We start from the raw sequence: 16,375 nt of genomic DNA, 5'->3' as shown, positions 1-16,375 counted from the left end.
AACCGCAAAGTAAACATCGTGATACCATTAAAAGAAATTACAAGGCTAAGGCGTGGAACACACTGGATGTCAGTGAGAAGGGCCCAGCATTTGGGATCATTCTGCCCCGTATTAAAACAAGACAAACAGCTGAGGGAATGAGCAGGAAACCTTCATCCTCGTGGAACCAGCAGGACGGGAGCTGGAAGAGGCCCCGCTATCTATATAGCACTGTAACCACCCTTTAAAGTGCTGTCTCCCAAAAGTAAATATAAATAGCAGTAAACAAGTAGACCGTAGCACTTCTGTGAGTTACATCAGTGACCCAAACTAATCTCGTGCTCTGCAACTGGGTTTGGCTGGTCATATATTTCTAATGTTCTCAGGTACCTGAAAGAGGTTTACAACTGTCTCTGAAAGAATATTACATCATCTAACATTTTGACAATTATTTCTAAAAAATAATATTTCAACTAAAAGGTTCGGCACTCAATCAAAGATATCTAGAGACGTAAGAAGCTGTGACATCTGAATGGAGACCAACACACAAAAAATGTTAAGCAAAAATAAGTCCTCAGTTACTCCAGGTAGTAGAATCAATAGATATGGGTTGTAAAATAACTAACTATGCTTCCTGTGGCGGTAAAAGGAAAGCATAAGCATTTCAGCAAAGAACTCAAAGATTTAAAAAAAAAAACAAATTTTATATTCCAGGTTTGAAAAAGAAGTGAGTACGAATTCTACACTAAAAATGCAATTACTGAAATTGAGGACTCAGTAGCCAAATATAACAGGAAATGAGATTTAGCTGAAGAGAACGTTAGTAACTGGGAAATAGATGAGAAGAACTAGCAAGAATGAGGCACAGAAAGACAAAGGAATAAAAACTACAGAAGAGAGGATGAGACAGCAAGGATACAGTTAGAAGATTTAATATGTTTAATTGTGAAAACCAAAGAAAATGCAACATACATGAATAGATACAAAGTAACACTGACTGAATAAAAAAATTAGGTACCGTGGTGTTTGAAAGTATTTATAGAATTAAATAAGTCAAGAGAGCATAAAATGTCTAGGTTAACAACTAAAGACGACTAAAAGACTATATAACTAGCCCACCAACAGGAAAAAATGGAATAATAAAAATATCTCAATCCATCAACAAGAAGGGAAATGAGAAGTCAAATACTGAGGGCAGATAAGAAAAATACAGCAGCATCATATAAAGTCCAATATATAAATAAATGGCAATGAACCATGTGAAAGAAAATGCCTGATAATCTAAATGAAGTACAAACAATATATACTTGCTTCGAAGAGATATATCTGAAATATAAGCATGCAGAAAATTTAAAGTAAAAGGATGGAAGAGATATGCCATTTAAACACCAATCAGAGAAAACCGATGTATAGGCAGACCTCCGAGATATTGTGGGTTCAGTTCCAGACCACAGCAATAAAGCAGATATCACAATAAATTGAGGCACACATATTTTTTGGTTTCCCAGTGCATACAGAAGTTATGTTTACATTATAATGTAGGTTATTAAGTGTGCAATAGCAGTATGTCTAAAAAAATGCATACCTTAATTTTAAAATATTTTATTGCTAAAAAATGCTAACCATCATCTGAGCCTTCAGCAAATTGTAATCGTTTTGCTGGTGGAGTTTGAAATATTGCAAGAATTACCAAAATGTGAAACAGAGACATGAAGTGAGTAAATGGAAGTTGGAAAAATAGAACCAATAGATTTGCTTGATGCAGTATTGCCAAAAACTTTCAATGTGTAAAACAAGGCAGTATCTATGAAGCACAATAAAGTAAGGTATGCCTATACCTATGTTAATATTAGACAAAGTAGACTTTAAGGCAAAACAAAGTCCTAGAGCTAAAGTAGGTCACTTTGCAATGCTATAAGCTTTACTTCACCAGAAATAAATCTTGACCAGTAAAGAACTGGCCAGCCTAGCCCAGTCCAAACTTCTTCCCACAGAATCATCACCTAATTAAATAATGTCTTCTGAAGTTACTGCTTTGCGATGTGGCTGGATGCATACACAGACGTATCTAATTGATACTCGGAGGAAGAAAAGCTGCAGAAAAAAATTCAGCAACTATCTTACTGGTAAACATTGCTTTTTTTCCCTTGAGTTCAGAACAAAATAAGAATGATTGACATTATGAGTCTGATTCATCATTGTGCTAGGCCTCCTAAACAGGTCCAAACATGGCCTGAGAGATCAGAGAAAAGAAACAGGGGAGGGCCTCCTGTGGTTTGGACCTCCCACCAGTGCATCAGAGGAAGGCGTCCTTCTCAGCTTGTCCAGGTGCAGGGCAGAAGGGGAAGCAGGGGTGAGGCTGAAAAGCTATCAGCAAACATCAAGATATGGCATCAGATTCTTTATTACGCTTTCTCTCCCCCGTATCTTGGACACCGCTAACGTATAGGTCTTAGATCCCAAAGAAGATATGTTTCCACCAGGAATCACAACAATGGTTGCTCGGAATCACAAGCTGAGGCTGCCACATTGTCACTCACGGCTAATCAGTCAGCAACAAATGGGGATCACAGTTGATTGATCTTGTTTATCAAGGGGAAAACGGAATTGCTACTACAAAACTGACTGAAGAAGAAGAATGTCTGCAATTTGCCCCTGTCCAGTGCTACAAGTTAATGAAAGGGTACGACACCCCCAAATAATTGAGATCTTTAATGACTCACAATTTCATTGATAATTTGGTACAATCTATGAGGTTAAGAACTATAACTGGATGAGGCTCTAGTTGAGGGCAAAGAGAGCAAGAAATTGGTATTGGAAGAAAGAGCCTAGAAAGCCCAACTTGTGACAAGTTGCAGAAGCTCATTCCCTTCCACTAATATTGTCTATATGATGAGTGGTCATTAAGTAATATGATATTAAAGGAGGGTGATAATCGGGCTAGTAGATGAGTATGTACCACAGAAAACTACAGAGACTTATAAGAAATTTTGGTCCCCTATTTTGGGGTTCATAATAGGCACATCTCCTGGCACCATGTTGGGCAAAATATGATGTTGCCACTGATTAGTTTGGAAGTTCAAATAAGAGAATAAGATGTATAACGAACTAATTGTCCAACTAATTGTCCATACCAGATACAGTTTGTATCTTTTCAGAAATATTCTCACTCTTCTAACTACTCACTGAATTTCTTGGATTCTTTTCACAACAGGGTTCAGTTGTATTCTTCCACGGAGAGGCACTGTGTATGATTTGGAAGGCAGAACCAAAGAGAGGTCATCCTGATTTGGTGGGGACCACTGGGGACAAGCACGTGGGCACAGGCTTGGCGGATGTGTGGTTTTGCTCATGACTCGGGGTCTTATCTTTTGACAAGTACTAACCACAGCACTACAGGCAAGTCGGATCATTCATGACCGAGACCAGCAGCCACGGAGTCAGGAACACCTTCCTGAACCCACTTTAGAAGGTTAGAATCTTTGCGATCAAGTTTAGTTATTTGCTATCATGAGACTAGAAGTTTCATATATGAGTCAAGTGTGACTGACACTGGAATTAGAAAATGACCTTTTAAAGGTCAAAACAATGGCAGAAATGACAAAGGAGATATTTTTTTTAAATCCTAAGCAAAATTAAATATCAAATTTGAAATTTCGTATTCCTGTCATATAAAGATGATTTTCAAAGCTATAAGAAAAATACCCTTCTTTAAAAAGTGGACAAGCAGTAGATAGAATGTTCACGCCCCTAAAGCTATAAATATATATTAAAATATTAATTATACATTACAATACTCAGCCTCACTCGTAAACAAAGAAATTAAATTAAAATGAGAACTCTTTTTCTCCTAAAATTATTTTTAAATTGTCAAATTTTTTTTTAAAGTCATCCTTTGTATTACCAAGGGTATTTTGAAGTAGGTGTCCTCAGACAGTGCTGGGGGATATATATATTATTGTGTATATTATATATCAGCCTGCATAGTAGCAGAAAACAGACGGCATACTCTGAGTCCTTAACTGAGTACAGTTTAATGAAGTTTCTCCTTTTGCAGTGCAGTTGCAGTTAAGGGCATCGTAAGGAAGAGTTAAGGGATCAAGGGCTAGCAACAGCAAAAAGCCATTACCACACTCAAGACTGAGAGGGGAACAAATCGGGTTGGAGGAGACTGAATGAAGTCAGGCTCTGGAAGTGTGGGTTCTGTACGGGAGCTGTAGGTTTACAGCACAGCCATTGCCCAGAAGAGAATTAGTGAGCTTGTGGTGGGTAGAAATAGCTGCCCTGACCTCCTACCAACTCTCCATCTCCAGCTGGTGTCTCCCTGTGACTGAGCCCGACTAGAAACCGAACAGCAAGGAAGCCTAAGTGATGTAATCAAATTCCTGCCAGTGAACTTCCCGGACAGAAAGCTGAGCAGGAAGGGGCAAAGAATGGATGTTAGGGTCAGGGCTGGAGGAGGGGGAGGGAAATAGAATACAACCAACCATCGTATAGTATAAATTATATCTCTCTAGTAGACGTATGGCATTGTGAGTTAAGCTTCATGAAAATGTTCATACGCTCAATTGAATAATTCACCTCTAGGAATTTATCTTAAGGACACTATTGAACGAAAATACAATTGCCATTGCATTACTATTTATAACTGGGAAAAAAGAAATAGCTTAAAATTTTAGAGTAATAGGTTAGTATGAAGGAGTAATATGTCACCAGTATAACCATGATATATGGGGGTTCTATGCTTCGTCACCCCTTTGTATCCTCAACATCCTTACCTCTATTTGAGAAAGTGTCTTTCTTTAATGCAACAGGATTTAAATATCAAAAACAAACTATACATATATATATGATTTTTATATATTTATATTTATTTATATATTTAATTTTATTTTATATATATATATATATATATATAAAATTGTTTTCTCTTAGGTCCTCCTCTCTGAAGAATTGCAAATATGGGTAGCAGCATATGGATTAAAGGATGGGCAGTGTGTAGCAGAGTTGTTACCTACGGAAAAGCAGCAGAAGGAGATCAGAGGAGGAGTCTTCTACATGTTGACATGTGTTCACTCTGTCACTGCTTAAAAAAGGACCCAAGGACAATGGTAAAGAAGAATTGGTGCTGTCATCTGGACTTCACATGTACTCCTGGTCAACTCTGTATGACAATGGGTCATTTCTAGTTAAGACTTCCACCTGCATGCTTTTCTCAAAATTATGGGTTAAATTAGCATTGCAACATATGCAAGAATACTTTGGAATCTGGAAAAATAATGTGCTGTTAAGTATAGTAGGCAGGTTACAAGATGTAATATACCGTTACAGTGTACACTGTCTTCGTGACCCTAATTTAGATTTTGAAATACCTATCTTAAAACGCCTACATGAACACTATTTTTGAAATGTTCACAGAAGTTAATTCTGGATGGTGGAAGCATGCTAACTTGGCTTTTTTCTTCCCTAAGAAGTTTTCCAAAATTTTCTAAATATTTCTTACATGTATTATCAGAAAATACCTCTTAAGGAAGGGAATTTTTATCTCAGTGTGGACTGTGCAGTTCTAGTTAGTGAATGCTGACTTAATAAAGCTATTTTCTGAGAGTGTTACACATTATAACATGCCAAAACTAATCACTTCAAAAAATCACATAATTTAAAGCCATGCCTCAAAAGTTTGAATTACACAGTACAACAGAGATATATGTATGTGCTCACCATAACAGTATGTGCTCTGGTCTGGCCCATATCTTCATCTATCAGAGAGCAAAGGTAAGTGAGCTATTCCAGCACATTACCCCTTAAACATAGGTCTGAGGTGTGGTGAAAGCAACACCGTGAAGAGTACCAGGGGCAGCTCTTACAAAGCACAAGCGCACTTGCGTGGTGGCAGCTGCCCGGGATGTCAGCTGACCCCTGTCTTATGAACCATTAGAAGCAACAGAAATATGTGCCCCAGAGAAGGGTGGGGCTGATATAATTCTATGATCATTTAAAAACTGAAGACATTCACACAACGCATTCAACCATTCTTGGTTTCAGTTTTCTCCTCTGTGACACGGAAATACCAACACTTATCTCACAGAGCTACGGAAAGGACTCTGAGTTTGAGGTAGGTACTGAGAGCATTGATGTATTCCTTCATTCTTTCAACAGATATTTATTGAGGGCACAATGTCCGGGATATAGTAATGAACTAAACAAAGGAATTCCTACATTATATGCTCCAGTGACAGGACAGACAGCAAACAGTAAAACAAAAGATAGTGATACGTTAAACTAAGGCAATGGGATAGAAAGTGAACTAGTAGCTATTTAGAATGTCAAGCAAGGTCTTTGTGGTGAGATGAGCTTGGGATTACCCCTGAATGCCAGGAAGGATCCAGCCAGGTGCAGAGTAGTGACGAGTCCACCAGGCAGACAGAACCTCAAGGGCAGAGGCCCCAAAATGGGCTTAAACATGGTATGTTTGAGGAACCAGAAGAAGACCAGGGTGACCACATTGCCATGGGCAAATGAGAATGCGTGGTGCCCAGTACGTATTATGGGCTCAGTATATAGTAGTTGTTACTGGCATAATGGGTACGTAAATGGCAAAGCAATGAAAAGGCATCCCTGGGAATAACAGGTTTATCACTATAATAATGGTCATGATGTGTAAAAAAAATACCTATTATTAGACTGCCACAGCCTGATGGATCGTCTGATGATAGGTGTCCATTGTGATTATGAACCAGGGACAAGTCACGTTACAGACCCATGAAGTGCTTCAGTTTTTTCCAGTCTACTATAATTTGCCACTGAGTTTCTTGCAGCCTCAAGTGGAATGTGAGTCAGCCTCTCCAGACCTCAGCAGGGTCTCCCCAAGGCCAGGCTAACTGGCTCCTCCCAGCCAAAGCCTAGGGCCCTCCTGCACATCTGGCCAGAACTACTGAGCAGGACATTATATGCTTGTTGAACATCCTTGTGGGGACATCCTCCTTGATATTATCAAATAAATGCCAAGGACTGAGAAGGAACAGGGTTTTTTTTAAGCATACGTGAAATGACTGGCACTGAAGAGTGACCAAACGTTGGCCTTATTAAGCTTGGTCCACACCCAGCAGTTAGCAGTTAGTGTCTGGGGTCACACAGACACACACTGACATATTGATTTCTGTGTTCTCTAATAAAATTACAGACCTGAGCTTTGAGTTTACTTCTTAATAAGAAGGTGTTTATTCTTTTGTGACGACTCCTTTAGGCACCCTTTTTTGGGAATGTTTATATAAACTAGACTTTAAATGATGACAAGTAATCATTGTATGACCTCTCTATAATGTTGCTATGTCCATCTCAAAAACAAATGTTAAAATTTTGTCCAGTATGTATTTTAAATCAATAACATTACTATGGCAACTATTAGCAAATCCATTTTAATCTGTACTTCTCTTGTAGACAAAATAGAATACTTCAACATTTAATAAACATGGCCACTTAATTGACTTTTACTCCATAGGCTATTTATTCTGGTAACTATTAATTTTTCACAGAAAGTTAGATAAAGAAACAGAACTTAATTGAAAATACTAAATACATATTTTATTTTTCCCTGAGAGCATGTTCTGAAAATTGATTATTCTTAAAAATAGTGGATGTAATCCCACAGGTTTTCTATCATGTATGATATACTAAATTGTAATTATTCAGGGTAGTGAAGGAGACTTTGCTTTGGATATCTCAAGAGTAACAGATAATAAAACATGCACTATATAAGCCAATTTATAACATACCTTATATCTGTAAATAATCTTGGATCTGTTCGATATGGTAGGAGGCACTGCAATTTCCATACAGCTAAAATATCACTAACAAAAAGACAAAAGAATAATTTTATTGTTTCCATAAATACACAAAATCAACACCATGTGATTCTGAGACTGAATAATTTGAGAATCAGTCACAAAACTTATGGTGTTTCAACATTTAGAGGCATGTATGTTTTCATTAACTACCAAGCACACCGTTGTATGAGCCACAAATTATCTTAGTAAAGACAGCAGTAGTTAAATCTTAAAGCAAACCCCTTCCTTATATGCATTCTTAATCTAACGATGTAAGCCATCGTTTTTAAAGATTACTTTATTCCCTATGTTCTCAATAAATGTAGTAAGCCAACATATTTTTTCTTTTGCTTTACATTTTGCTGTAATATGGTAAAAAGCCTCCCAAAATAAGACCAATAAATATTATTCACTTGAATTTTCATGTGCAAAAAGGCAGTGATTTAGTTCAATAATTTTACTTTACTTTAACTCATTAGAACTTCAGCTACTGTCTCATCTGTGTGTATCTCTGTGATTGTATAATTTTGAATATATACTTTTTGTACCACCTCCTTAAATAGACAGAAGACAAATTTAATAGGACCAAAATTCTATCAAAAATGTGCAGGTATATGTGGAACTGATTAATCAGGAAGCAGTGTTGTTATCAGAAGAATCTGTCACTATCTAATGCCATGAACCACTAATAACAGTTAAATGACTTCAACTTTATATATTCAAGCCATCACTGTTATAACAGATATACAATATTTTACCTTGGGAAAATATTTTGAGATGAAGTAACAAGCAGAAACAATATTTTCAAAGTCTATATTGTGTCACCAAAGCTACAAGCATGAATCTTTGGGAAAGAATTATTTGATTCACGAGTGTAGCACTTTATAATATTTTTCTTAAACTTCCTAGGGTGATTCTTTTTATATAATTTCACCAAATGACATTATCTCCCTTTCTTGTAAGCATTCCAAGAGAAATATCACCAATATAGGACAAGCACTCTTACCACAAAGATTTATTAAGGAAAATAATCAAATAAACCCCATATATAAACAGATATATAAAATAAGACATATTAAACAAGTTATATGTGTGCATGTAGGTAGTGAGAAATCTTGAGCTATCTCAATCTATTAAACCTCTTTACCCAGCTCCCCCCCCAAAAAATAATAATTTAGACTTTTTTGAACTGGTTTTTAAGACCTTTGAGTGCAATTGCTATATTCAAGTTCCAAGTTCTTTGCACCTCACCCTATGCCTTCACTGCTGCTCTCGGCCAACGGCCATCCTCTGTGCTAACATGGCCTGCCCTAATGTCCACACACCCAAGCTTTGAATTTTTCACCTCCTGTCTTTCAAGAAGCTATTATCTGCCTATTCTCTACATGAGACACCACCATGATGATCAAGATACAGACCAGCCTTCCAAACCACACCCTCACATTCTCCTGGTCCTTTCTCTCTTGTCAAAATGCAACCATAGATTTATTTTTGGCAATTTCTAAATTTCATCTAAATGGAATCATACATTATATACTGATTTCATCTGGCTATTTTGCTCCACATTATGTCTGAGATTCCCTCTGGGTGTTGAGTATGGTAGCAGAGGCACATTGTTTGTTATTGCTATATATTGCTATATTGCCTAGGCTTCACAACCTAGGCACTCTTCACATTTTGGACTGTTAGAGACTGTTCTATGAATGCAGAGTAAGATGTTTAGCAGGAATGCTGGCCTCTAGTCATAAAATGTCAGCAGTAGTGCCCCAAGGTGTGACAACCAAAAATATCTCCAGACATTCAAGTTACCCCCAGTTGAGAACCATAGCTATATAGTCTTCCGTAGTTGGAATGTATCTTATAATTATTTATCCAACTTTCACTGATGGAAATTTGGTTGTCTGGGGTGTTAGTAACAATCTGGACTTACTCAAGAAAATAAGGCCACCCTACTATAATCATGAGAATAAAGTGGTTTCGTATGTAAATTAGAATTTACACAAACTTCGCGAGAGCTTGGCAGGGGTGGTGGCAGAGGAGGAAACGTAGGATAAATATAAGGAAATTGCCAAAAAATGTAAGCACTGGGGAAGAAGAAAGTTTGGGAAGCAGATCCTGGAGACTCCACCTGAAGCACCAAGGCAGGTAGTTGTCAAAGGCCCCAGGAAAGCTGCATGCTTCTCAAGGTCTGCGAGAACACACCCATCAACTGTCTCAGTCAGCAGCAGCAAGTTAGATTTCCAGCTGCTCCCTGAGAAGATGCTCTGAGTCAAACATCCAACTGCACATCAAGGTCCACCAGTTTCAGTGAGATTCCTGTGAGAAGAGGGCCTCTACTCCTCTTCACCTTCCACTGTGAGTTACCCTCATTGACAAAACTTAATCCTGAATAGTATCAGGAATGGGATTCCGCAAAATGTCGTCCTAAGGTTCTTTTCTGCATTTCAGAGGGAGATCAGAGAGTGATGTTCAGTTGACAGGAGACAATCCAACACAGCAGCTGCTCTAAAGATTCTTGCATGTGCCTTTTGGTGCAAATATGGACTCAGTTGTGTTTGATGTACATGAAAGAGTGATACTGCTGTGTCATATAGTAAGGGTCATAGAGTACTACCATCAACAGTGTCTGTGAGTTCCAGTCACCTCACATCCTTGCTATCGCTTCATATCACTTTATATTTTGAAATTTTTGTTTGTCTTAATTTTAGTCATTCTGGTTGGTGTGTAATGGTACCTTACTGTGGTTTTAATTTGTACTTGCATGTTGACTAATGATTATCATTTAGCACCTTTTCTTATACCTTTAATCCATTGGGATACATCCTGGTTTATAGTGCCGTTCTGTGGCCCTTGCCATCATTTTATTAGTTTGTCTACCTTCTTCTTATTCATTTGTAGAAATTTAAATGTATGTATATACACATGTATGTACATATATATGTACATCTATTTCTATATCCATATTTATATCTATGTCTAGATCTAGATAGATCTGGGTATGATATCATTATTACTTATGTGTCACAATTATCTTTTCCTACTCTGAGACTTGGCTTTTAATTATCCGAATGCTGTGTTTTTTAATTTTGTTTTGATAGTAGGGTCAGCTGCAGTCCTAAGATACAATACAGAGATTTCCTGTATACTCTTCCCCATTTTCCTCCGATGGTAACATTATGCAAAATTAAAATATAATATCAAAACCAGAAAACTGATGTTAACATAATCTATCAATCATTCAGATTTCACCAGTTTTATACACACTCATTTGTGTGTATGTATTTTAGTCAAAAAATATCTTGAGACAAATGAAAACGGAAACACAGCATACTAAAATTTATGGGATGCAGCCAAAGCAGTTCTAAGAGGGACATGTAGAGTTATAAATGCATGTATCAAAAAAAAAAAGACTTCAAATAAACAACCTAACATTACACCTCAAAGAACTAGAAAAAGAAGAAACTAAGTCTGAATTTAGTGTAAAGAAGGAAATGATAAATAGAGAGCAGAAATAAATGAAACCAAGAAAAAGAGACAAGAATAGAAGAGATTAACAAAACTAAGACTTTGTTCTTTAAAAGATAAACTTGACTAATAAAAAAGAGAGATGACTGAAATAAATATAATTATAAATGAAAGAGGAGACATTACAACAGATGCCACAGAAATACAAAGGATCATAAGAGACCACTACAAACAGTTATATACCAACAAATTGGACAACCCAGAAAATGGATAAATTTCTGGAAACATAAACCTACCAATACTGAATCATGAAGAAACAGAAAATATGAATAGACCAACAACAAATAAGAAGGTTTGAGTCAGTAATAAAAATACTCCCAGCAAGTAAAAGTTCAGGACCAAATAGTTTCACTGATGAATTCCACCAAACATTTAAAGAAGAATTAATACCAATCCTTCTCAAACTCTTCCAAAAATTAAAGAGGAGAGAACATACTCAAATTCATTTTACAGAGCCAGCATTACCCTGCTACCAAAGCCAGATGAGGGTCTACAAGAATAGAAAACTAAAGGCCAATATCCCTGATGAATATAGATATAAGAATTCTCAACAAAATACTAGCAAACAGAATTCATTGAAAGAATGAAAGGATCATACACCATAATGAAGTGGAATTTGTACCTGGGATGCAAGGATGGTTCAACGTATACAAAACAATATATGTGATATATCACATTAACAGAATGAAAGATAAAAATCATATGATGAAATCAACAGATACAGAAAAAGCATTTGATGAAATGTACCATTTTTTATGATAAAAATTTCTCAACAAATTAGAAATAGAAGAACCATGCCTCAAAATAATAAAGGCCATATATGACAGACCCACAGCTAAGAGCTGAAAGTTTTTCCTCTAAGATCAGGAACAACACAAGTGTGTCAACTCTCACCACTCCTAATCAACATAGTAGTACTGAAAGTCCAGGCCACAGTAATCAGGGAAGAAAAAGAAATAAATGCATCCAATTTGAAAAGGAAGAATTAAAATTGTCTCTGTTTGCAGTGACATGGTCTTAGATATAGAAAATTCTAAAGACTCCACCAAAAAAAAAAAAAAAACCTTCTAGAACTTATAAACAAATACAGTAAACCTGCAGGATAAAAAAAAAAGCATATAAAAATTAATTGCATTTCTATATACTAACAACAACTTACCTGAAAAAGAAATAAAGAAAACATCCCATTCACAATAGCATCAAAAATGTTAAAATACTTAGGAATAAAATTAACCATGGAGAAGAAAGATCTGTACAGTGAAAACTATAAGATACTGAGAAATAAAATAGAAGACACAAATAAATGGAAATATATCCCATGGTCCTGTATCGGAAGACTTAATATTGTTAAAATGTCCATAATCCCCAAAGCTGTAGATTTCAATGAAATCCTTATCAAAATTTCAATAATATTCTTCACAGAAATAGAAAAAATGACCCTAAAATTCATATGGAAATGTGAAAGACCCCAAATAGTCAAAGCAATCTTGAGGAAGAAGACAAAACTGGGGACATCACACTTCTTGATTTCAAACTACACTACAAAACTCGGGCAATCAAAACAGTATGTTGCCAGCATAAAAATAGACACATGAGACCAATGGGACAGAACTGAGAGTCCAGAAATAAACCCACGCATACACAGTCAACTAATATTTGACAAGGAGCCAAGAATACTCAATGGGGGAAAATAGTCTTTTCAATAAATGGTGTTGGGAAAACTGGATATCCACATGCAAGTGAATAAAACTGGCTCCTTATCTTACACCACTTATAAAAATTAACTCAAAATGGATAAAGAAGACCTGAAATCATAAAACTCCGGGAAGACAATACAGGGAAAAATTTCCTTGACATTGATTTTAGCAATAAGTTTTTGGATATGACACCAAAAGCACAGGCAACAAAACCAAAAATAAACAGGTGACGTGCAATTACATCAAACTAAAAAACTTCTGCACAGCAGAAGAGACGATAAACAAAATGAAAAGGCAACATATGGAATGGGAAAATACATTTGCAAATCATATATCTGGTATGTGTTTTATATTCAAAATATGCAAGGAAGTCATACAACTCAATAGCAAAAAAATCCAATTGAAAAATGGACAAAAGACTTGAATAGACATTTTTTCCAAAGAAGAAATATAAATGGCCAACAGGTACATGGAAAACTGCTTAACACCACTAATAATCAAGGAAATGGAGATCAAAACCACAATGAGCTATCACTTCACACTTGTTAAAATGACTATTATTAAAAAATAATAATAAGAGATTACAGATGCTGACAAGGATGTGGAGAAAAGGAACCTTTGTGCACAGTTGGTGGAAATGTAAATTCGTGCAGCCACTATGGAAAATAGTATGAGGTTTCTCAAAAAAATAAAATAAAACTACCATATGATCCAGCAATCCCAATTATGAGGATATATCCAAAGGAAATGAAATGTCTATCTCAAAATGTTTTCAGCACCCCCATGTTCATTGCAACATTATTCATAATAGACACGACATGGAAAGAACTTGAGTCCACTGACAGATGAATTGATAAAGAAAATGTGATATATATAATAATATATTAATATACCTATATATAAATGCTATTCAGCCATAAAAAAAAAAGAAATCCTGCCAATTTTGACAACATGGATGAAACTTGAGGGTAGCTAAGTGAAATGTCAGAAAGAAAAAGACAAACATTGCATGACCTTACATAAGCAGAATCTTAAAAATACTGAACTCATAGAAACAGAGTAGATTGGTGTTTGCTAGGGGCGAGGAAGGTGAAATAATGGGTAAAGATGGTCAAAGGGTACAAACTTGCAGTTATAAGATGAATAAGTCCTGGGCATCTAATGTAAAGCACCGTGACTATAGTTAAAAATACTGCTAAATGCTAAGATAGTAAATCGGAAAAGTTCTCAGAGCATACACACATACACACACAGAGACACAGACACACACACGCACACACATACACACACACCATAACTATGTGAGGGGATGCTTTTGTTAAGTAATGTTACTGTGGTAATCGTTTTGCAGTATATACACATATCAGATAATTATGTTGTATACCTAGAGTTAGAAGCTATATGCCAATTATATCTCAATAAACCTAGAAAAAATAAAAATGTAATTTCTTTTTCTTCCTGCTGTTATTGTTTCTACTGAAAAATCTGGTATTATTCTTCTTTTTGCTCTGTTGAAAAAAAAATGTGGTACTTACTCTGGTTGCTTTGAAGATTTTATATTTATCTTTGTTCAGCAGTTTTATATAATACATGCAGGTGTGATTTTCTTTCTATTTCTTCTGATTAGGACCATCAAGCTGCTTGAACTGTAAGTTGTTGTCTTTGCCAGTTTTGGAAAATTCTCATACAATGGTATTTCACATATTGTTTCTGTTTTATTCTCCTCTTTTTCTTGGACTTAAGTTAAATGTATTTTAGATTTTTTTCAGTATATCCTCTATATCATTTATACTCTTTCCTGAATTTCCCATCCTATTTCTATATGTGTTTAAAGGATTCTGTTTTTTTGTTTTAGTTTCCTCACTTTGTCTTCTGCCATATTTAATACATTAATTATTCTACTTCTTTCATTCTTACTTTCAGTTACTGTATTTCTTTAGTTTTAAAATTTTAAGTTGACCTTCTTATAGATTCCAGGTCTGGAAAGTCCCCGTCTTTTCATCAACTGTCAATCTATTTTTACTGCCTGTATTTTTTATCTGGGTTTTTGTGCATTTTATAAACATGTTTAGTAATTTTTAGTCATAAAAATTGTAGAGTTTCTGCCTGATGATCTCCCTAAAAAGAGGATTAATCTTCACGAAGGCATAGACTGTGTTGGTGGATCACCCTGGACCAGTCAAGGAAAGGTTTGGGGCTTTGCGAAGTTTGAACTTTCTTTGATCAGCTCTTATCTCTAAAGCATAGACATATGCCTATGGGCATATGCTCTTAGGGGGTATTCTTTCTCCAATCTTAACTGAAAACCTCTGAGTCCTTTGGAGTCATCCAATGTGTTAATCTCTAAACTGTTGCTTCGTTTTCCCTAGAAGTATTAAACTGCTGAAATATTTGCTCAGTCCTTTAGATCTCCAACTATAGCCAGCTGCTTGGTTTCTGGATGTCTCTTCCTGAACACCCCATAGTTTAGGAAGTGGTCAAAAGCCTTGGTGGTAAACTTCATGCAGTCTCCCACTCACTTGTCTGCAGTTATTTTTTTCCCCTCAAGTTCAGTTCTTGGAGAGTCCCAACACCAACCTCTGTGTCCCCAGCACGAGACCTCTGTTAGTTCTAGGCCTCCACTTTCTGCCCTGCGTCCTCACCCATGGACTTGGCAAAACACTGAGGACAACTGCAGAGAGGAATGTGGGACTCAGAAGTCTCTCTCCCTTATCTCCAGAATTTGGGCCCCTCTAGTTCTGCCTGCCTCGATTGTTCTTCAAAGCTTTTCAAGAGTTGTTTTATATCCTAATCCAGCTTTTATACTTATTAAGAGAAGGGTTAGTCTGGTGGGTGCTACCTTGTTGTGGTTGACAATGGAAATCACTGAATTATGTGAGTTTGCAGATATGAGAAATCCTAAGTGAACACATCTCTTGAATAAATGTGACATCTCTGAACCCTGAAAAAATATCAGATATAGTTACTTCTACTCGTAGGATTGCATTTTCTCTCTCTTTCTATGTTGTTTCATCTTTTCTCATCTCTTCTCACTCTGTGATGGTGGTGGGAGTTTATCACAACCTGCTTTTAGTCAAGTAGAAAAGTTTCCAGATCAAATTTAACCTAAGAGTTTTTGTTTTTAATGATTATGATGATTTCAGTAGAACACAAGAAACAATCTTCCCTGTTGTGTGGTAGCAGCTCAGGATTTCAGGGTTAACTAATTCCATATCAGCCTAACAAATTTTAAAATTTATAATTAGTTTATTTTCCTTTAAAAAATGCCCAAGTATGTTTTTAAGGAACACTTAATATTTGAGTATTTGTATGGTCCTTTACCGATGTTTTATTCCACCTGCATTGAAT

General features: G+C 36.1%; 1 protein-coding gene across 1 annotated transcript in view; it reads right to left on the bottom strand.

Annotated features, from left to right (window-relative positions):
- LOC307179685 (uncharacterized protein) overlaps nucleotides 1-16,375 on the bottom strand; it is a gene marked incomplete at its 5' end in the record, with an annotated part of 406,491 nt that overhangs the window by 325,885 nt on the left and 64,231 nt on the right. Inside the window, one exon of the mRNA XM_079909232.1 lies at nucleotides 7,755-7,829. Within this exon, the coding sequence (XP_079765358.1) occupies nucleotides 7,755-7,829 (75 nt within the window). The remainder of the gene's footprint in view (nucleotides 1-7,754; nucleotides 7,830-16,375) is intronic.

The sequence above is a fragment of the Stenella coeruleoalba genome, assembly GCF_951394435.1.
Source record: "Stenella coeruleoalba genome assembly, chromosome: 21".
Classification (NCBI taxonomy): domain Eukaryota; kingdom Metazoa; phylum Chordata; class Mammalia; order Artiodactyla; family Delphinidae; genus Stenella; species Stenella coeruleoalba.
The sequence above is the reverse complement of the archived record's forward strand: the minus strand, read 5'-3'. Positions and strand labels throughout refer to the sequence as shown.